Below are 22,669 nucleotides of genomic sequence, written 5' to 3'. Positions count from 1 at the left end.
ATAAACAACTTTAAAATGTGAAGCAAGACCAAGTATCATGCTACTGACTTCTTCTAAATGGTTACTCTGTTCTTTTATGACCTTTTTTACTGGCGGCCACTACTGGCCGTGAGGGTTCGCTTGCTATATCCTCGTGCCTGCACGAGAGATGCTCGCATTGATCGGGTTACGAATTTAAATTGAATTATTTAAATTATTTAATTTCACAAGTTATATAATTTAACATTATATTCTTGAAATTTGATTCCTTAAGTTAATTTATACCATGTATTTCTACTTGCCGGACATCTATAATTTTTTTACCTGCCAATCAATACAAGTTCGAAGCCAACTAAAATTGCTCTCCTGCAATAATTCGCAGAAGTAAATTAACTGTTACAATAAATAAACAATTATTAAACCGTCTGAACCTATTGCATTTAATTTGAACTCTTTAAATTTATCAAGAATAATGATACATTTAAGAAAACCTGCCATTGCCCTCCTGCAATAAATTGCAGGGGTAAATTAACTGTTAGAATAAATAAACAACAATTAAACCGTCTGAACCTATTACATTTAATTTTAATTCTTTAAATGTATCAAGAATAATGAGCATAATGCAAGGAAGAAACAATGAAGGTGATGAATGCCTGGTCATGCGACAGACAGGGACGAGTGACACCGAGGGGGGCGGTGTGACTGCAACGCCCCCCACTGCGACCAGCTACCGCGTGCACTACACCAGGCAGTCGTCGCAGTCATACGGCGCCCTTAACCTTGAATGTGAGTACTGCGTCATGTTAGGCTGGGGGCAGTACTGTCAAAAATAGCTACGAGTTTGTAACGTCGTCAGCTAATCACTGAGGTCTTCACAAACCAAACCGACAAATAATAGACTAGAAATCCGGCCGCTATACTTGTGCTTAAGCGAGTTTTTATAGCGCAGCCCGTGGCCAGTAATTCCTTGCATAATGATTCCTGCTCACCCAAGCCATAATTATTTTCTACAAATTGTAAGATTCCTCCTTTCTAGCGGCAGGATTCCTCGCCGTTAATGGTAGAATTCTTGACTCTCAATGGAATATTTCCTCCTACTAAAGGCACGATCCTTCCTTACTAAAGGCACAACTCCCCCTCACTAAAGGCACTATCCCCCCTTACTAAAGGTACAATTCCCCCTTACTAAAGGTACAATTCCCCCTTACTAAAGGTACAATTCCCCCTTACTAAAGGTACAATTCCCCCTTACTAAAGGCACAACTCCCCCTTACTAAAGGCACAACTCCCCCTTACTAAAGGCACAACTCCCCCTTACTAACGGCGCAATTCCCCCTTACTAAAGGTACAACTCCCCCTTACTAAAGGCACTATTCTCCTCACTAAAGGCACAACTCCCCCTCACTAAAGGCACTATTCCCCCTTACTAAAGGTACAATTCCCCTTACTAAAGGCACAACTCCCCCTTACTAACGGCGCAATTCCCCCTTACTAAAGGCACAACTCCCCCCTCGCTAAAGGCACAACTCCCCCCTACCATCGCCAGCCCTAACGCCCCTGCATTTGTCCCGTGCAGTAGGCGACGCTGCGGCCGCTGCCGTCGCCGCGTCAGAAGAGGACCTCGAGGCTCCACCAGCCTATGATGTGAGTCTTGCACCACCGTTTCCTCTGGTGTATTTTGCTCTCACGGTCATCAACAATTAATACCAATCAATATCCCCTGAAATACGAGGATTGTTTTTAAGCGTGTATGATGTGAGTCTTGCACGACCGTTCCTCTCCTATATTTGGCTCTCACGGCGATTAATAATCAATACCAATCAATATCCCCTGAAAAACGTGGATTGTTTTTAAGCGTGTCACTATCACTTTGCCGGTTAATTCATTTATAGGTCCTGTAACCGGTAATAATCTGGTATGTAACTCACTTTTAAAATGCTTTTTCTTGTACCTCGCACTATCATTCTAAAGATTTTTTTTTTTCATTAAATTCTAGCAAGTTATTTTCTGAATTTCGTATTCTTGCCACCCCAGATATTGATCGCTTCAGGGCCTCAAAAGCATCTTACGATTGCAAGCATTCTTCGTTATCAATAAATGAAGCTATATTTCAATATTATTCATTGTGGCCAGTTCACTCATTGAAGACGTCTAGACATATAATTTCTTTTATGTTTATTATATGGTGCCTGATGTTTCTGGTGTATTTCTCTCGTGCTGATTGACTTGGTCTTTGAGGAACCCGTGCCAAACTCGCTCGATTTTGAGCCGCGTAAGGTGACGAAAGCAAATGCTACATTATTCTTCATTTTGTTTTTATTACGATTATTATTGTTGCCGAGCTGAAAATCAACAGGGACAGCTGTATTGAAATACTTGAAAATGATCGGGGTGAATTATCCAAGTTAGACTTCGAATTATGTTCTAAAGTGAATGATCAAAATGTTAATTTGCAGGCAATTCGTGGAGGAGCGCCACCGCTGATCAACCCCTTCGACCCCAAGTACACGACCATCAGACTCACGAGCTACCGCCGCCGTTGGGTGCACATCTTCCCCAAAAGTAAGCCACACGCTGAAATTAAGCCTCGCCTTTATGCATTGCGATTTTTTTAGTCTCGTAAGAAGCATACGCCGAAATTAAGCATTGCCGTTATTAATTGCGACTTTTTAATCCCGTAAGAAGCATATTTGAGGGAGTTCAAGTTGGGATTTTGGGCCAGCGCGTGCACCTTCAGTCTGGTTGGCTTCGGCTCCTTGAAAGTCTTTCACGAAGTAGCTTCAATTAAATCACTGTCTTGAGTTTCGTATGCTGATCCAGCTATTTATTTCCATTTATTACCCGTGGGAAATATTAGGAGATGGTGTGAATATAAAATTATCGTAAATCGAATAAAATTTTACGCGAAAAGTTTCGGGCGGTTATGAAATTGCGGGTAGACAGCGACCAGGCTTAGTAGTGTTCATGGTTTCAGAACGTTGTGCTGCCAAAATAAACGGGGCTAGTTACTCGTTATTGCAGACACTTACGTTCGATGACGTAGAATATTCATAGGTCATAGCTCTGCATTTATTTTTTTTATTCGCGACGAGAGTCACGACAAGAGTAATTTCGTACAGACGTCTCGGGCGCTCTGATCCAGCAGCACCACAAGGAGGATGTCGCCCTCAAGAAAGATCTGACGACTTACCCGTCGAGCTCCGAAGACGAGCTCGAGACTGACGTCCTGGGCAACCTGCAGGAGGAAGAGTCGCCCGTGGGGGCGCCTGTGAACACCCACGACAACCTCGAGATGGGCAGGAACAACGCCCCTGCTGCAGGCAATGATGCCACCGGCAGCGTGAGTCTGGGGCCATACTTTCAAAAAAGTTAAGAGATCGTAAGTTCATCAGCCAATCATTGGCGCCTTTCAAGCAAAGTGCACCAATCGTAGACAAGAAAATAGAGCGTAAGTACTTACGTTCACTTAGCGAGTTTTTAAAGTATGGCCCCTGGAGGCAGTTCTTACTCACACGTGATGTCATTAAACACGAAGATATTATGCTATATATATGGGCATGTAGTGTCGTGGATTACATTTACGCACTGTGTGCTGAGTGTTCTTCTTTATACGCTCGGGTGGAATGCTGTAGAAAGTGAGAGTATGTTTTTCCAAACAATTCAAATTATATTCGTTGGCAAGATTAACGTATGACAATTGTAAAAAAAGTTCATCGTTGACGAGCCAATTGTAGGAATAAGTTCCCGTACTGAATTTTGCCTGTCAAAATTCATTAATTTGAATGTTCAGCATTCTATTACCGCCATGAATTCGCCAAGGGTGTTAGTTAAACGTCTAATTGTTTGCTTCCTTGCAGACGTCTTCATCGCGACCACCTTCCATGCTAGGCATCCATAAACGTAAGTTTAGTTTCATCACTAGACTCGTGCTGGCTAAGTTCTATAATCTTGATTTGTTTTATTCCATGTCCTTCAGATGCAAAAAAATAATTCAAACTGTTTTCTGTGATGCATCAAATTCTTTCTATTAATTTTATTTACCAAAAATGCAAAATTTTGCCACGAGTTATTAAGTGTCCTTTGGCAATTTTGCCTGTAGGATAGGTCAATAAGCTGATTGCCAGTTCAAATTTTTGCTTTCTGTTTAAATATTGCCGTGTCGTTATTGTGTTACGCACCTTTATTTTGTTCACTTTATTCGCGAGAAGACTTCTACCTGCCCTCCACCATCACTCTCTGCCCTCCTTCCCTCTCTGCCCTCCTTCCCTCTCTGCCCTCCTCCTCCCCTCTCTACCCTCCTTCTTCCCTCTCTGCCCCCACCATCATTCTCAGCCCTCCTCCTTCCCTCTCAGCCCTCTTCCTTCCCTCTACCACCCTCCACCATTACCCTCCTCCCCCCTCTACTACCCTCCATGCCACAGACCGCGCGTCGCTGGGGCACCTGGGGCCCACAGCCCACGACACGCTGCTGTGGGGCGCCACCGGCGAGCAGGAGTGGAGCGCCGCCATCACCACGGGTCTGTTCCTGAGGGCCACCGGGGTGTCTAAAACGCGTCTCTCATGAATGACAACGACTTCGACGAGTCTAAATACCGATAATTTTTATAATTTTTGTGTTATTTCCCAATGATTCCCGTATTTCTATTGATATTCAAATGAATTACAGTCGGGATGATGTATAGAGTGTACAAATACGACGGACGTGAGAGCAGAAAGAACTTCACTGCACGATATAAAATGAAAAAAATTGAAGTGGTGCATTTTTGACAGCGGTTACAATTCAGCGTTATTTGGTTAACCGTTTCCATACTTAAGTAATAAAGTTTCAACCTGTTTATCGTTTCTAAATAAAGTGCGCAGATTTGACTTGTAAGTGCTGCAACAGTTGTTGCCTTGTTCGAACTATTTTGTAATCGGTCTTGAATTACTGTAATTTGCATTCATAGGATCTTATGCCATTCGATAGCTTCCTATTTCCCACTGATGGAATCATTCAATGATAGTACTTGAGTTCAGTTGGAATATATTAGCTAATTACATGCTGAGATGTAGGATAAATTTGTGAATAAGTGTGATGTCCCTGACACAAATGTGGTGGCAGGCGTTGACGAATTATTCAACGAGAATACTCGAGTTCAGCTGGAATATATTAGCTAAAAACATGCTGAGATGTATAAATTTGTGAATAATTGTGATGTCTTTGACACAAATGTGGTGCAGGCGTTGACTGGAAGAGCCTGACGCTGCCCGCGTGTCTGCCCATCACGACGGACTTCTTCCCGTCCGAGGAGAGCATCGAGAAGGACTACGTGCTGAGCAACTACGCGCTCCTGCCTGATGACATCAACGAGCCTCTCAACGCCCCTCACAAGTAAGAGTAGTGAGTAACACTAGTGAGTGGACTACGTGCTGAGCAACTACGCGCTCCTGCCTGATGACATCAACGAGCCTCTCACCGCCCCTCACAAGTAAGAGTAGTGAGTAACACTAGTGAGTGGGCTACGTGCTGAGCAACTACGCGCTCCTGCCTGATGACATCAACGAGCCTCTCAACGCCCCTCACAAGTAAGAGGAACCCCTTATATTGCCCAAATATTGGGCAATATAATTTATTGTTAACGATTTATTAAGTGGCTCTAGGGTGAACAACCACAAGTAACACTAGTGAGTGGCTATAGAGCGAGCTACGGTCAGGATTGTTGTGTAGCTCGTACTGTGAAGTACAGACCTGCTCTTGTGTGTGCTGACGGTGCTGGCCACGCCCCTTGTGTGTGCTGACGGTGCTGGCCACGCCCCTTGTGTGTGCTGACGGTGCTGGCCACGCCCCTTGTGTGTGCTGACGGTGCTGGCCACGCCCCCTGTGTGTGCTGACATGTCGCCTCGTCCCCAGCGTGTCAGCGAGCAGCTCCAGCTCGCAGGCGCTGCCCGCCACCTTCGGGCGCTCGCACATGACGGCGGCGCAGGTCTTCAAAGAGCTCGTCTCGCAGCGCCTCTCTCAGGTGACTTTATGAAACCTCTTGTGCTTATTGTTTATACATTCCAATTTCTTTATGTTCAAAATTCCTCCTCATTTCCATTGCATTGAAAAAACATTAATTTCGGTAACGTATCTGGCACGAGATGGTCAACAATGCACGTTTTTGTTGAAGGCTCTCTAGGAATTTATTATGGTAAATGGAGTACGAGTGGGTGAAAATGGAACACTTCTACATTTGAAATTAAATTGGCGGAAATAAAGGTACTCAAATTCGCAAAAAAAAACACTTCTATAAAAATGAGACACCTGAATAAATTCAGAAGTTGACATTTGTCCCAATGGAATTGACATTTATCTCAATGGAAACATCACTCTTGCTTCTTATGCGGATAATTAAATGTGAAGCACTTTGAATTAAATGTTTCTACTTGAATAACCGCATTGTCGGATTTATAATCGCTGCAAGTCTGGTATATGGCTTCTCGTGTTGTCACTACCGGCGTGGCCTTTGCATTGATGTTGGCACTAATAATTTTTAAAAAGTATGAATTAAAAAAAAATTATCAATTATTTTACTAATTATTGTAACCAAGTCTTAGTCTTCATTGTAGATTGTAGATGCTTATGCAGGTATCGTAGCTATAATATGGTCGAGTTTAGTTTCTTGCAACCGTTACTATTCGAAAACGGGCAAAGCCGCTGGCCTCTTGGCCGCTGTCGTCACGACTTCTGCACTCGAGTGCAGACCGCGCTCCGTGACTGTGACTTCAGAAAAACTAGAATTTAGCTCCTTTTATAAAACTGGAATTCAGCTCCTACCCTCGCAAGTGACGCAGAATTACTCGTGAAAAACTCTCCGACATTCGAAGTAAACAAACTCGGTTTCACGGTCTGGAAAAAGTTGTGTTTTACACACAATACAATCGCTTCGAGCCACATTCCTAACCTTCTCAACGCCTGCATCCTAACTTTAAATGAAATTATAATAATCATAACTTGAGTAATTTCTTGATTTGCCCCAATACCGCCCTCACATCAAGCCATATCGTATGCTGAGTTAATTACAAAATCTCTGTTGTTTTTAGTGTTCGTTTCTACACAAATTTGTCCCATGGATCTCATTTGTCTCCATGGACCTCATTTGTCCCCATTTCTCCCCATGTACCTTGCTGCATAGCGCCGATTATCTGCAATGCTGCATGCCGTTTTTCCCCACGGGGCTGACCTCGTATAACATCTCCCCCCGTACCCTCAGGGCTTCCAGCTGATCCTCCCCAAGGACGACGTGGCTCGCAGTGGCCACGGCCTCAGGAGGCGGCGCAAGAAGAGAAGTCTCACCGCCTCTCAGGAGTGGCAGAGCACATCTTCCGTGAGCACCTTTCTCTTACTTGTTCCTATATTTTATTACAACACTTCTTTAACTTCACTTCTTGTCTGTTTGTTTGTTTGTTTGTCTGTCTGCTAAAATCTTGTAATCGAAATTTAATACACTTCTACTTATCCTATCGATCTGAAATTTTGCACACTTGTGTAAAGTTGGAGACAATGCATGAATCAAATGTCGAAATAAATGATTAAAAAATTTTTGTTTTTTTTCTATATTAAAAAAATTGAAAAAATAATTTTGACAGCTACAAATCTTATAACTGATATTTGACACACTTTTACCTGTCTAATTGATCTGAAATTTTGCACACTTGTGTGAAGTCAGAGGCAATGCATGAATCAATTAATAGAATAAATAATTTTGAAAAAAAAATTTATGTAATAAAACATTTATATATTAAAAAAATTGAAAAATTAATTTCTGTAATATTCGAAAATTAGATGAGAAATTCATTGTACATCTGTAAGATTGGAGACACTGGATTCTTTGGAAGTGTTGTCTTTAAAAAGTAATTTTTAAACGTATATTATTATAATTTAGGCCGATCGCTCGTGTCTAAAGATTTTTTCCTTCAGCTCAGTCAAGTTTGCTTCAATTTGCCGTAAGTCGTCGTGGATGTGAAACCTTCAAACCTTGTGGACTTTTATCTTTATAGGAACTGAGCAGAAACGTCTATTTAATTTCCGGCCAATAAGTTTTTGATCAAACTGTTTAGCCAATTCAAACGTTTTTTGTTCTTTTGTTGATTTGCAATAAAATTCCTTGAATAATTATTATTTGTTGGGTAGTGAAGTTATAAGTTTATGGTGAAACATTCGAAATTCTTGCGCTTCTCAGCACCACCAGAGATGCTGCATGCTCTTGTGTCTTGAGTGATCAATTATGTTGACCGGAATCGGGTTAGCCAGAGAGTTTGTTTGCAAAAGATTGGCTCAATAATGTATCCACTAATGTACTCCTTAACGTACTCACTAATGTACTCACTAAAGTACTCACTAATGTACTCACTAAAGTACTCACTAATGTACTCACTAATGTACTCACTAATGTACTCACTAATTCACTCACTAATGTAATCACTAATGTACTCACTAATCTAAACTCACTAATGTACTCACTAAATTAGTGAGTACATTACATTCACTACTCACTAATGTACTCACTAAATTAGTGAGTACATTACATTCACTACTCACTAATGTACTCATTGATGTACTGAGGTAAATGACTGCGTATAGCAGGGCGGTGGTCGTGGCACGACTGGGGGCGGCAGCGCAGCGTTCAGGTACGCAGGGTCGCCTGGTCTGCCTGCGCTGGAAATGAAGCCTCACGTGGGCAGCAGGAGCGCCGACCATCATCCCGAGTACAAGCTCTCCATCGGCACCCTCTTCCACAAACTCAAACTCGTTGGGAATAACCGCATTGAAGCCAGCGTATACAGACCAAGGTTTGACGCCTTCACATCTAGCTATGTCGTATGCTGCGTTGATAACAAAATCTCTGTATGAGCACACATTGAAGCCAGCGCATTCGTTTACAGACCAAGGTTTGACGCCTTCACATCTAGCTATGTCGTATGCTGAGTTGATTACAAAATCTCTGTATGAGCACACATTGAAGCCAGCGCATACAGACCCAGGTTTGACGCGAGCCATATCGTGTGCTGAGTTGATTACGAAATCTCTGTATGAGCACACATTGAAGCCAGCGTATGCAGACCCAGGTTTGACGCCCTCACATCTAGCTATGTCGTATGCCGAGTTGATTACCAAATCTCTGTATGAGCACACATTGAAGCCAGCGTATACAGACCAAGGTTTGACGTCAAGTCATATCGTATGCTGAGTTGAATACAAAATCTCTGTATACAACACCTTGATGTGAAAAGCCATGCTGATAACGAGTTATCAACGCTCTCTGTCGGTTGAAATGAGATTTGTTATCCTGCAAAGTTGGACGTTTTGAATGTATATACAGAACTATCACTTCTTCATGATATAATTTACACAGGATTATGTCTGAGACTTTGACGAAAGACTACAAATACCGGTTCTGCGCACCCTACATGACGGGCTACGAGCTGTCGTCAACGAAGTTCCAGACAGAGCGACTTGACCGCTACAAGTGGAATTACCTCGATAATTACGTCAGCCTTTATTCGGACTCCTTCGAAAATCCTCTAATTGAGGTGACTCATTATTAAGTGATAGCGATTGTGATATTAATCTAACCTGCAAAAATAAATGTGCAATTGAATTTTTAAACATCTTTATAATTCTTTTGATAAGCTGCACTGTATTGCCGTGCCATGATGGAGTTGCTATTTACTAACTGTCTTCTGCTTCTTTGTTGGATTCATCTGAAAGAAGGTTGCTTTTCGTTTTACTGGGTAGGGTGGCCCAATGGTTACAGTTCAGAGTACACGTACTAGGTTGAAGTAGAGAGGCGCGGGTTCGATCCCAGCTCTGTGCGCCAGTTTCTGGTCAGAATCGGTGAGGAGGCCGGGCGGTAAAGCAAAGCAAAATTCGTGCAGTGAGTTGCATGTTCAAGACCGCAACAAGATGTGAATGTTTTCCGATGTTAATAATCGGCGACAGGCCTACGGCCTGTGATGAACGCTGTTACCACTATTCTATTCTACTGACCAACGCAGTTTCATGACACGTATCCATGTATATATTAACAATATTTAAGAAATAATGAACGTTTCAGGAACTGAAGTACTGGCGGATGCGCATGGTGGTCGTGCCTGACTTGTACTGCTCCATATTGCGTCAACTTATGGATGACTGGAAAAATTTTCCCGACGCTGGAATTTATTCCCCTCCCTCTTCACTACAACGAAGTGCAATCAACGAATCCTTCATCAAGTTCTTTGAAATGATCCACAGGATCAAACGGCAAGTTGTGAAGAGACCCAAAATGCCAGCACAAGGCGTTTTCCCAAATCTTGATTCTGGCAGCATGCCAGGTAACCCCGGCAGTAGTGGTGTACGTGAACGTTCAATGAGCGCTCGTGAGGGCCCTGTGCAGCAGAGTAACGCCTCCCTCGTCAGGGAGAGAATGTTGAGCGGCAGCAGCGGCCCTGATGTCTCAACCAAGCAGCTCAATATTCCTGACTTGAACGGTGACATTAGAGCCAGAGAAGCGCTCTTCCCGTCAGAAGGAATGGTGAGCAGCATCGCTCAGTCAACCGTGTCGTCTTCTCAGAGTCCCAATATTACCGCCGCCCTGGTTGAAGGGAAACGAAGTCTTTCGTCCGATTCTGACCTCGCTGACATTGCCGCTGCCATGAAGTCCACCGGTACTGGTCTCAATTTTTTCTCGCCTCCGCACTCTAGTTTGCCTCCTTTATCTTTCCTTTCAACCGATGCTGTTGTATGGTTGAGAGAACACGTAAGTAACGTAAACACCCACACTGACGCCATGAATCTACTTCAGCGTTTATGCTCGGACGACTACATACGGCACGCTTCTGGACACCAGCGCACCACCGTATATTACGGCTTCTACATCTACTTCCTGGTCACCGGCGACAAGGAACAAGACCGCACCAGCAATCCTGACACTTACTGCCAGGAGTTCCATGAAGTCGAAATAAAACCTGTTGAAGCATACGGTAATTATCCTTATGCTCAAGACTCTCCTTCCGTCGTCGACGACAGCGCCGCTCTACCACCATTCCTGCAGAGGGACTTACCGCCCCTCGCTCAGCCATTCAGAACATCGGCTGGTAAGAGGCCGACTCGGTATATTTTGATAACAGTTTAAATTTTCTAAAAAGCATGACAGATTTTGAGCTCACTTCATAACAAATTTCTTTTTTCTATGTACGTAAATTTATAGGTAATGTGAACCCCTTTTTACTATATACGTAAATTTATAGGTAATGTGGACCCTTTTCTTTTTACTATACACGTAAATTTATAGGTAATGTGGACCTTTTTCTTTTTCCTATATACATTAATTTATAGGTAATGTGGACCCCTTTCTTTTTACTATATACGTAAATTTATAGGCAATGTGGACCCCTTTCTTTTTACTATATACATTCATTTATAGGTAATGTGGACCCTGTATAGGTAGGTAATGTGGACCGGTACCGGTTATAGGTAATGTGGACCCTGTATACACGGTCCGGTATGATGTAGCTTGTGTGTCAGGCCGCCTGGTGAGTCTGGGGCCCATCAGTATCGACCCTCATCGTCGCAGCGACAGAAGTGAATGGGGTGACCTGGTGTGTACGTCGTCCTTCTCTTGCGACTCTGCTTACCTCTTCAGCCTGCGCTGGATGTGCGCAAGTGGCCCTCTGGTCGCTGAGCTGGTGAGTGTGATGCACTTTTTCAGTTTGTTGAGAGTTTGTTGCACTTTTAGTTACCGAACTGGTCGCAGAGAAGCACATATTCTGTGTTTTGAGTTGTTGCTGTAAGTTCAAAGTTTTCAGTTACTTTGAACTAAACTTCTTGTAATGTACAAGTGAAAACGCGCTCTTTGGTTTCAAACAAAGTGTGAATGAAAATTTCTGACATAACTTTGAAATAATAATATGAATAACAACTTCTCATTAAATAATACGAAAGAATGTATGGTACACGAGCATAATCCGCTTACAGATTGCACTGTGGCAACGACGCGCTGCGAGCTGCAACCTCTTCCTGTTCCCCATCCCGTCAGATCCCTTCGCTCTGCCGCACTCCCTGGACTGCGACCCGCTCAGAGGGCCCCTGCACCTGCCCCTCGTCATGTCCTGTAACCCGCCCTGCACTGCGTCTCGGGGTCAGCTCTACACTCCAGATACTAACAAACATAAACATGATTTGCAAGCAAGAGAAACTGACAGACTTAAACATGATTTGCCAGGAAGAGAAAAAGTAACAGAATTAAACCTGATTTGTAACCCCCGAGTAAATAACAGACTTGAGCCTGATTTGTTACCAAACTGTGAATGAGCAATTTTTTGGTTAAATGCCCTGATTATTGTACGGATTAACTGTACATGGCTTCAATCAATGGATAGAGAAAAAATTTTGAAACATTTTTCATTCTATACTAAAATTTGACTATTTAAACTCATAATATTAAATGCTAATGTGTTTATTATTATCACAATCACAATATTAAATGTTGATGATGTTAATGAAAGGTCCAAAAATGTGCTGATTTTTTAATCAATTTTTGTTACTTTTTATTCAATAATTAATTATTAAATGATTGCAGTAGCCACAGAATTTTTTTTTTTTTTTGGGAGGGGGGTTGGAAGGGAAACTACTCTACGCCTGTACTTGTAACTGGCTATTGTTGTTTAAAATTCCTGGAATAAATACCGATCTCGGGATATTATCCTCACATTAGTATATTATCCTCACGGTAGAATTAATAGCGATCTCGGGATATTATTCTCTCATTAGGATATTATCCTCACTGTATATTGAATAGCGACCTCGGGATATTATCTTCACATTCAAAACCATTTCGCCCGGCATAGGCTTGGGTTCACCTTCGTCAGCAACTGACGAAAAAGGCAGCTCCTCGCACATCAAGAACAAGCTCAGGCCGGCACTGAGGCTCTGTCCCAAGCACGACGTGTTCGCCAAGTTCCCAAGCAACACGAGACCGCTCAGGACACGACTCTTGCAGGCAAGTCTCATCAGATAAACTGTTTTCTCGGCGCACCTTTATCAGTCAATTACATTTCACTTTTTAGATAATTATTCAGTGTGGCTGCATGGAGGGTGGAGGCAACATCGCGATGTTTATTTTGACATTTAACCTGCTCGTGTTTACATTTGGCGCTCCTGTCCCTTTTTTACGTTGTCATAGCGGGTTAGTCTTAGGAGTTTTTCTGGTGTTCTTGGCTTCTGCAAATTTTGTGAGCGAAAAAAGTCAAAAGTTAACGTAACAAAACGTCTTTGATTGCAATTTTTACGTCGATTGACCGTGATGATAGTTAAGCTGAACGCCTCAAGTCGCTCGTTTTTCAGACTAAACGAGTGTCATTTTTCTTTTTTACGATATGGTCACAACAACGTTGGGTACGGTTTTTTCGACGGTAAATTTTTCGGTATATATGAATTTTTCTTAAAAATGTACAATTCATCTGAAAAATTTCTCATGGCCAATAGTTGATGTTCATCAAAAATATGGTATAACCCTGGTTTAGCGTGTATCTTATCGGTGGTTTATATTGACAGGAAGCCATCCTAGCAAAGTACGGTTTTGTTCGCCTACAAAACGACCTGATGGCGAGCACCAGCAGCGTCCCTAGCAACGACCACAACCAGTTCGTGCACGTGAGCGGCAACGCGTTCGTTATGGTCCTCACGCCCGGTATTGTGGATATCCAGCCAGACAGCCACGCCAGTGTTACAGGTCTTTTGTAAACTTAGCCTTCGTGAACTAAAGTAACTTATGAGAACTTGGTTCTTTGTTGATGGTTTTATTCTTAAATTGGTGCTTTTTCCTATATCGGTTATATTCTTCTATTGAGAATTAAAAAAAGAGCTCGTTCTTGTTGAATTTCCATTGATCTTTTTACCAGGTAGATTTTAATGTTTTCTGAAATGTTAAATGTTTCTGAAGAACTTGTTTGTATCCAAATTTGTGAACATGAGTAATTCTCATTGTAGTTTATGCAAAGTTTATGCTTTGCTTTATTAATCAAATTGGAAACTAAAAAAATATGGATAAATAATTGAAGTTATGCCATTATATTTGAAGTTGTAATTATCAACAACAAGCAACACTACCAACATTAGTAGGTTCTTCCTAGATAACTCATCATCGTGATAAAGGTGCATCATCCGTATTAATCGGATATCCTAAGCCAATAGGTGTTGCGAGTAGAATATTCAATTATTGTTCACCTCATATCTATCATCGCCACACTTAAACTGTCATCTAATTTTTTCATACGCAAAACTATCGGTATTTCTCAGTGGTGTCAGGAGCGGCCGACAGCGGCACTGAAGACAGCGCTCCCGTTGCGCCTTCTTTTACCCCTGCGAGGTTCACAGATCCCCCACTGCCCCGACCTTCCTCACTTCTTATTGAGGCACGTCTGGAGTACATGGAATATATTAATATCACAGCTGGTAAACTAACATGCGATATGTATATCAGTACGATACCTAAAACTGATACGATATATACGGCATTCACGGCTGGTAAACTGACGAATTGCATTCCATTATCCAGTTTTTTAACACCGCACATGTTGCACACATGGGGATTCTTGTGCGTTGTTTGCCATTGGGACAAATATAGACACATCAATTAAAGGGCGACCGGAAATTTGAATGTTTTAGTTCATCATAGGTCACCTTTTTTGAATACAAAGCTACCCTTTTGGTCCTGGGTGCATGTCACTTAAAATTACCGAATCAATTTTTTGTCCTTTGAATTTTTTTACTTTGAATCTTTGAATACTTCGCGCTCTTAACTTTTGGTTTACATCACACTATATGATTTGATGAACTTCAGATTATTCGATATTGTATGCCAGCCAATTTTGTATTGTACTTCTTTGATTTGAAAAAATGTTTGAAAATACATAATGTACTACAGTTGGTGCCTTTATATTACTGGAGTGGCAGTGGTTTTATTGCCCTCACTTTCTTGCTCTATATTTTATGTTGCTTGCTATAGCAGCTATTTCATTTTTTTCACGAATGTATTTCTTACTTTTATAGAAGCTGCAATGGATTCATGCCCTCTACATTATTACGTTAACATTATTATTATTATATTGTGTTGAAGTTTGTGTATTGCTAGCAGGTGATGGGCGTGGAGAGCAGCAGCAGCGTGGGCAGCCTAGTGGCCAGCCCTCACGAGGAGTACTTCCACCGCCTCATGTCGGAGCACCACAAGGCCAGCGCCGCGCCCTCCGCTGCCCACGCTGCTGCCTGCAACTCTGACAAGTCTCGCTTCTGTCTGCAGCAAGTGAGTGTGGGGAATAGTATTTTAGTATGTTAGTTTAGAATACTATTGAGTGAATACGTGAGTTAAGAATACTGTTGAGTGAATACGTGAGTTTAGAATACTATTGAGTGAATACGTGAGGTACTGAGTTAATAGTTTAGTTTGCTTTCAATTGCTCAGTTAATTGAAAACCTATTTGTTGCATCTTGCACCCGAATTGTGTATACTGCAGGGAAAACTTTTATAATTTTGTTCGTTTTTAGTTCGCTCAATTAAATCTACTTGAGAACTTGTTAAACAAAACGGATGTATCACTTGCATGATGTATTCGAAGGCTTTTTAACGTACAAATGCAGCAAAAGTACGAAAGGTAATTGGCAATGATGATTTCGAAGAGAATTACTGCTCCTCTATTTATGCTGCATGCATTCAGTTCACGAATTCTCTTCCAGAATTATGTCAGGTTTAAATTCGAAATTAAAAATCGCATACTATGGAAAACTAACTTCTAGCACGCACTAGCGTGAGTAAACGCGCGATTTGATGAAATTAAATTCAAGACGACGGTCTTTATTTCATCAGTGGCCATTTGGTAAAGTTCATTTCCTGGTTCACTAATTGTTATAGTCGGCAAATTTTTACATCATCGTGCAAATACCAACGATCAAACAGTCTTACCAATTGTTGCTTATTTGAATGCATTTTATTAAAAGACGTCGGATGTGGCCGTGGTCATCAACTATCCCCAGTAACGATCTGGAATTAAATCATTTTGAGAAGGTTCGCATTCTGGTTGCGATTAATTTATTAACAAAGCCGTTTTTTCGTTCAGTCTCCCGGCTTCCTGTGGTCATTCAACTACATGATGTCTAAGCGCTGGAAGGCAGCCGCCTCTGGGGAAGAAGCGTTCGGCGAGCTGTTACTGCATGACTTCAAGAACTTCTGTGCCAATAAGAATGACAGACTTAGTAAATTCATCGAGAGCTTTAACGTTAAAGAAGAATCTTGCGCATCTGTTTGTGATGACGTTTTCTCTGCGTCATAAGTTGGTTTTAGGCTTCGATAGAATTTATTAGCAGTGAATATTATCTTTGCTCAATATGTAGACTGAGGCCATCATGTCCCAGATTGCTTCCATTGATCTTGTTTTCGTCTCCATTCCCGTTTTCAAACTTCTGTATCGAGAGCTTGATATTTATTCCTTATGTATGTTCATGGCGCATTGATCACCTTTAATAAAAATATCCTGACAGAGTTCATGCTTATAGACCTATATTAATTGAGATTTCTCATATTGACAGGAAGTGGCTTCAAGAAACTTCGTTAACATTTCCAGATTTTCTGATGAAGGCTCGTGTAATCATTCCTAATAATAATTATTATAATACTTCATACAGTCGTTTATAAAGCCGTTGATGCTCAGCAAACAAGACACATGACACCCGAATGTTGTGCCTCGTTTAGTTATCACGTCGATGCTGTAGGTTTGAAGTTCAGTGCAGTCAGGCCGCCAGAATATTTGGCTCGTTGGTTTATTTTTTTTTTAATTTCAATTACTGATTTATTAGAGCTTTTAATGGTTAATTTTTTCATATCATCTTTATTTTCCATGCTCGTGAACTCATTATTTAACCAAACAAGAATTAAAGTAGAATGCATAATTTAATTCCATTTTTTGTATGTGTTATGTTAGGAATTCACTCAAGTGTGATACTACTCATATCACGGTCTTATCCACACTCGTCATCTATTCACGTGGTGTCCTTTAGTTTACGGAAAAGCTGTAATTCTAAGACGGTGCTTAGACATTCGCATACTTGAATAGTGTGTGGGAAAATGCTTGCTTCTGTTCATAAATTCCTGCAACAATATATATTTGTTATGAAATATACATGTATATGTTTAATATTGGTAACTTTCAGACACCTTGGCTTGAAGTGTTCTTTGATACAAAATTTAAACGCCCACAAAGTCCTAGTGCCTCTTTTTTAAGTTGTTGCGATAAATGACACGATTTGAGTAGTTAAATGAAGGACATTTTTCTGTTGCTACATCAGATACGAGAGCTAGAACTAACTGGTCTTAAGGCGTTACTATTCTTTAATACAATAAAAATGCGACGTAAAAAAATGCGAAATACGATATTGTAAAATGCACCGCTCAGCAGTCAATGTTCTCTTTTTAAGCCAGTTCATCGAAAGTGTGTGTATGCTGAGGGTTTTGGGCGCAAGCTTTGCTAGAGCAAAGCTCGTACTTTAAGCTCTATTGGCACCTCTACGGGCCTTCTCAAGAAACTAATTGAGTACTTCCATAAAAGATGCATCTTGCTTGGTACCTACAATTTTTTATCCGCATTAAACTACAGGATGACTCTCGTATACAACAGTCAGTGAAGGGAACGGTATTTATGTTCCTGAAGGCTGCAATGACAGCGAAAGGAAATGAACCGTAATTGACAAAATGTTTTTGTAGTCTCTCAATTGTCCAAAGTCTTCACGTACGCAATCCAGGTGATGATGTTAAAATGTCTTTGATATTTCATTTAATTTTTGTACCGGCATTTTGAAGTCGAAATTACATCTGTCGTATGTCAGCAAGGTTTCTAGCATCCTTGGAAATGAATGAGGCCTAAAATAGCAATGCTACTTCAAGCAACAACATCTCTTGTTCAACTACCCAGGATTTTACCGACAATCACAAGCTTTCTTCAGACAAGGTTCTCTTAACTCAAAACGAAGAATGGAACCACGAGTGACGTCTGGCTGAGGATGATTTGACATCAAGCTCCGCTAATGACTTTTGATGTGAAGATCACGAAGTGCTTATTTTGAATAAGCGCCCCTTAAGCGCTACATTCCGCATGCATTGAGTTGAGCAGCAAGTTGATCGCTACTGCGATGAGTTGAAATAAATAACTCCCAAGGCGCTGCTGCGCGTAGAACACTGCGGCAGGATGCTAGCTCGACATTCCCTCGAAAAACTGAAGTTGAAATACAAGAGAGGTGGAGCAAACCCTCAAGTGTTCAGGACAACGCAATGATGAGCAGCAAAATTAAGCATCAGCCGAATCGTCGAAAGAAACTGCGTCAACAATGGAAAAGTTATTCTTACAACTTTTGAAAACATTGTGAGTTAGAGGCACATCCAGAAAATGAGATGCAGGATAGTCATACTATGAAGAGCCTGGCGGAACGAATTGCTTAAATTTTGCTGCTCATCACTGAGTTGTCCATAACACTTGAGGGTTCGCTCTCACATTCCTGTCATTATATCCTTTGAATACTTAGCCAGCATTTTTCCGCGGTGTTTTATTTGTCGCATTGTTTCATGAGTTATGGATTTCAACTCCTCAATCTTATCTTCCGAATGATGAATGTATTTATTCAATAAATTATTTTGTGTGTTTGAAAGTAACTTTTAATTTATATCGATAAACCTTTGACTTTTCAAAACATTATTTTGATTTGAATTATTATTTTAGGTAGCCTTTTATGTAGAAGATGAGATGTTATCCCTTTCTGGTCCAGATACTACATGTCTAGTAATTGTTCCAATACAAGGTTGACCCACGCGTAGCTGCGCCTTGCGGATATCATTTGTTATTCCATCTGTGATGTCACCTTGGTCGTTGTGATGTCACCGTGTGATTCACACTGATTTGTAACACATGTTTTGCTTAAAATAAGACTAGTTGTAGTAAATAAATTTTTAGGCCATTTTAATGAGGTCAATTTTTTTCATGGTTGAACTAATACAAGGTTTTCCCACGTGCAGCTGCGCGTTGCGGATGTCATTTGTTATTCCAACTGTGACGTCATCTTGGATCTTGTGACGTCACCTTAGCACTTGTGACGTCAAGCTGATTTGTAACACCGCCCATAATTATGCTTAAAATAAGACTAGTTGCATGCAGTAAATAAATTTTCTTGGGCTATTTTGATGAGGTCAATTTTTTTAATTTCTTTCAAAGATGACATAGAAACAATGTGTTGATCTACACTTTACATTTTGTGCCTACAGTGACGTCACTATAGAGATGTGCATGCGCAGAACGACGAAAAATCGTCATTGCCGTGGGTCAACCTTATTATATTAGTTCAACCATGATTGGAACAGTCCGTTAAATATTCTTGATTCCGCAGTTCAGTGAACTTCTATGGTGTTTGGTTTCCGCTTGATGATTCAAATGGCCTCTCACCAACGAAGAATACTGCCAGCAATTGGACATATGCACCATGAATTCATCACTATGAATCTCACTTTCACCTCAGTTCCTGGTCTGACACCTGATATGCTTTTCCCAATAACAACACCCACAATAGACATTACACTTCACACCTCCAAGAAATCTGACCTTCCTCCAAACGCATGGCAAGCCTGCTATGTGGACCTTCTGCTCAAGTACCCTACACGGACCCCCATTTTCTGCGATGGATCTAAGACCACAAACTGCACGGCTGCAGGGGCATGGTCTACTTCCTTCAAACTCATGGCACGTCTCTGCAGAAATAACTCTATCTTCTCTGCCGAACTATTCGCCATCTATAGCACACTAAAATTTCTAGAAGACAAGGAAGGCTTATACATTCTATTCTCGGACTCTCTTAGCTCCTTAAGAGCAATCCAACACTCACATCATTGACAAGCTCTAAGAAATCGTTCCCATGCTCTGATCGAAGCACCAGATGCCCAGGAAGGCTGGTGCTTAAATATTACCAAGATTACCAAGATTACCAAATGGCCTCTGACTAGACCCTGGTTAGCCAGGTTAGGCAAGGGCCAAGGGGGAGGGGCTGCATAAACTTGTTTCCAGTGCTCCTGTTAGAAGAAGTATAAAAGAATAAATGGCCTGAAAATGAATTTTTCAGATTGCCAAGCCGTCCTTGTTGAATATTCCTAAAGCTATATCTACCTCTAAAAGTTGAGGTTGAGCTGACTTGAGCCTACAGCTGCAGTGCTCAGTGGCGGCAGTGCTGCTGCTGCAGTCTTGCAGAATGCACACAGCTGCACATCCAAACTTTTTGCATGCCGTGAGGCCCGTGACATGCCTGACATCATTGACATGATGACTGATGACGATGAGGCTAGCCTACTTTAATCTAATGGCACTTCAACTTTGAGCAGGTCATTGAGATTTGAGAAAGGCTAAGCGTCTGTCCACTGTGCAGTGCACTGAGTGCAGAGAGTGGATGAATATTGCAAGATCTTTGGCAACGCTTCAGTAGCAAAATTTACACCTTCAGAAGATCTTGCCAACACATTTAGATTGAAATTCTTGCATTTAATATATTTGTCATTCTTTGGCCAACTATTTAAAAAAAGTAATGTTTTCGATATGTTGGATGGATCAGGATGCAGTGAAGCTGAAGCTTGTCTGGAAATCAGTTGCAATCAGTGTGGAAATCCAGAGGGGTAATATATTAACTGGTAAACATAGCAATTTGGAAAGCAGGACCCAAAAATCTGGAACGTCCAGCACACTTCCACTTTCACTCCATCATCATCACTGATGAGTCTCTGCAAGATGCCACAGCTGTTTCTTTGAAAAAAAACAGTGCTTGCATCATCACAGTAACAAGAATCCAATCAACGCTTGAACGCGTCCAACGTAACAGTCACAAGAATCCAATCAATGCTTGAACGCGTCCAACGTCACAGTCAAATGAATCCAATCATTGCTAGAACTGTCTCTTATACACATCTAGATGTGTATAAGAGACAGGAAGTGTTTTGAGAGTCATGTGAAGGCAACAGAACTTACGTAACGCATACGGTTTTTTATAGTTTTTCATTTCTCGATGCGTCCTTAATGTGTCGGAATATACCGCGTTTACCCTACGTAGTTGCGGTCACATTAGAGCGGTCAGACTTCATTATCACATGTTCAGTTGACACTTGCTGTACAATCAGACTGTTTTTAGGATAAAATTAGTTATTTGGGGTAACGTGTGCATGCAACCTTGTAAATAAGTTCATGGCTTGTAAATAGTTTTTCATTACTCAGCGTAAATGTCTTTTAATTAAAAATTACCCGGCGACACATCTTAAAATTACCCGGCGACGCTTAGGGTTTAAAAACTCATATATTGGCAACACTGCATCCACCCTCTGCGCCCTGGGCATCTGTGATCTGTCAGGCTTGAAAAACGGGCGCTTGATGGAATAGCCTAGGGTAAACGCGATATATTCCGACATCGTGGGTAATTCCGTCACCTCTCTAGCTTTTCCTTTATATTAAGCTTTGTTTTAGGGTAAACGTGGTATATTCCGACACATTAAGGATGCATCGAGAAATGAAAAACTATAAAAAAACTGTATGCGTTACGTAAGTTCTGTTGTCTTCACGTGACTCTCTAAACACTTTACTACGCGTCGCGGCGTCAGCAACGATGAAACGTCACAAAATGTTGCCATATTTATTAAAAAGCCTTTAGAATGGAAACCTACCAAATCCCTATATTCCGTCACTNAAGCTGTGATTGGCTGATGGGGATGCTTTCAAGCTGTGATTGGTTGTGCCCATAAGCCCCTCCCCCAAGTGTGGTATATGTACTACAGTACTGGACTACTGGTTAACTAAATACTTAACTGAAACTTGATCATTACAAACAAAAGGCCTGAAAATTTTTCAAAAAACCCATTAGATATAAGACAAATAAAAAAAACTATCTGAACACGAGGTCGAGATATCCAAATAATTCTATTACAAACCTAATGTACTATACAATTGAAACATTTTGTGATTTCTGTCCACTCTTGATCCTCCTTTTCATTTATAGTCAGTCTCCTGGCAGGCTGGCAGAGCACTGTATCCAAGGAAAGCTTTTCACCTTGGGTGGAAAGCTTTTTTATGAGTGAACTTCCATTCTTAGAATTCCAGCCTGCCTGGCAGGCTGGCAGAGCACTGTATCCAAGGAAAGCTTTTCACCTTGGGTGGAAAGCTTTTTTATAAGTGAACTTCCATTCTTAGAATTCCAGCCTGCGTTCGTTGATGGTTGAAATGATGACGTCATACATTTGTGCATCAAACTACTGCCAAAACAAATAGGTACCGTAAAATGGGGTAACTTAGACCACTTCTTTTTTAATAAATGATGCCATTTTTTACTAGCTAAATTAAACTTGAATTAAAACATTCAAAATACAGGTCTATACTCTAGCTTCACTCACCATAAATTGCTGGCTCCTGCCTCTCATAGTCTTTATGTAATTTCAAAAAAAGTGATGGTCTTTGTTACCCCAGCTCTTGGGGTAACTTAGACCAGGTGGTAAAATCAATTATATTTTTTTGGTAAAATAACTCCAAATAACTCCATGTTTTGGTGCATTGTAGTAGAAATGAAGTCAGAAAAATTAGTCAGACTCAGTCACTCAGATAAATGCCAGATGTGCTACAGAACAGAAGCTGC

The 22,669-nt window shown here is 41.2% G+C and overlaps 1 protein-coding gene across 1 annotated transcript in view; it reads left to right on the top strand.

The window, feature by feature from the left end:
• LOC108671483 (GATOR complex protein Iml1) overlaps nt 1-17,166 on the top strand; it is a 37,663-nt gene extending 20,497 nt beyond the window's left edge. Inside the window, exons 11-29 of the mRNA XM_047885166.1 lie at nt 648-765; nt 1,556-1,623; nt 2,436-2,541; nt 3,099-3,319; nt 3,837-3,879; nt 4,401-4,496; nt 5,200-5,350; nt 5,870-5,978; nt 7,212-7,325; nt 8,582-8,790; nt 9,354-9,531; nt 10,056-11,076; nt 11,507-11,667; nt 11,957-12,119; nt 12,829-12,980; nt 13,535-13,712; nt 14,279-14,394; nt 15,117-15,281; nt 16,093-17,166. Coding sequence (XP_047741122.1) covers nt 648-765; nt 1,556-1,623; nt 2,436-2,541; nt 3,099-3,319; nt 3,837-3,879; nt 4,401-4,496; nt 5,200-5,350; nt 5,870-5,978; nt 7,212-7,325; nt 8,582-8,790; nt 9,354-9,531; nt 10,056-11,076; nt 11,507-11,667; nt 11,957-12,119; nt 12,829-12,980; nt 13,535-13,712; nt 14,279-14,394; nt 15,117-15,281; nt 16,093-16,305 — 3,582 coding nt within the window. The 3' untranslated portion in view covers nt 16,306-17,166. The remainder of the gene's footprint in view (nt 1-647; nt 766-1,555; nt 1,624-2,435; nt 2,542-3,098; nt 3,320-3,836; nt 3,880-4,400; nt 4,497-5,199; nt 5,351-5,869; nt 5,979-7,211; nt 7,326-8,581; nt 8,791-9,353; nt 9,532-10,055; nt 11,077-11,506; nt 11,668-11,956; nt 12,120-12,828; nt 12,981-13,534; nt 13,713-14,278; nt 14,395-15,116; nt 15,282-16,092) is intronic.
• Nucleotides 17,167-22,669: the final 5,503 nt, after the last annotated feature.

Source organism: Hyalella azteca, unplaced genomic scaffold, assembly GCF_000764305.2.
Source record: "Hyalella azteca isolate HAZT.00-mixed unplaced genomic scaffold, Hazt_2.0.2 contig17166, whole genome shotgun sequence".
Taxonomy (NCBI): domain Eukaryota; kingdom Metazoa; phylum Arthropoda; class Malacostraca; order Amphipoda; family Hyalellidae; genus Hyalella; species Hyalella azteca.
This window is presented reverse-complemented; position numbering and strand designations above follow the sequence as displayed.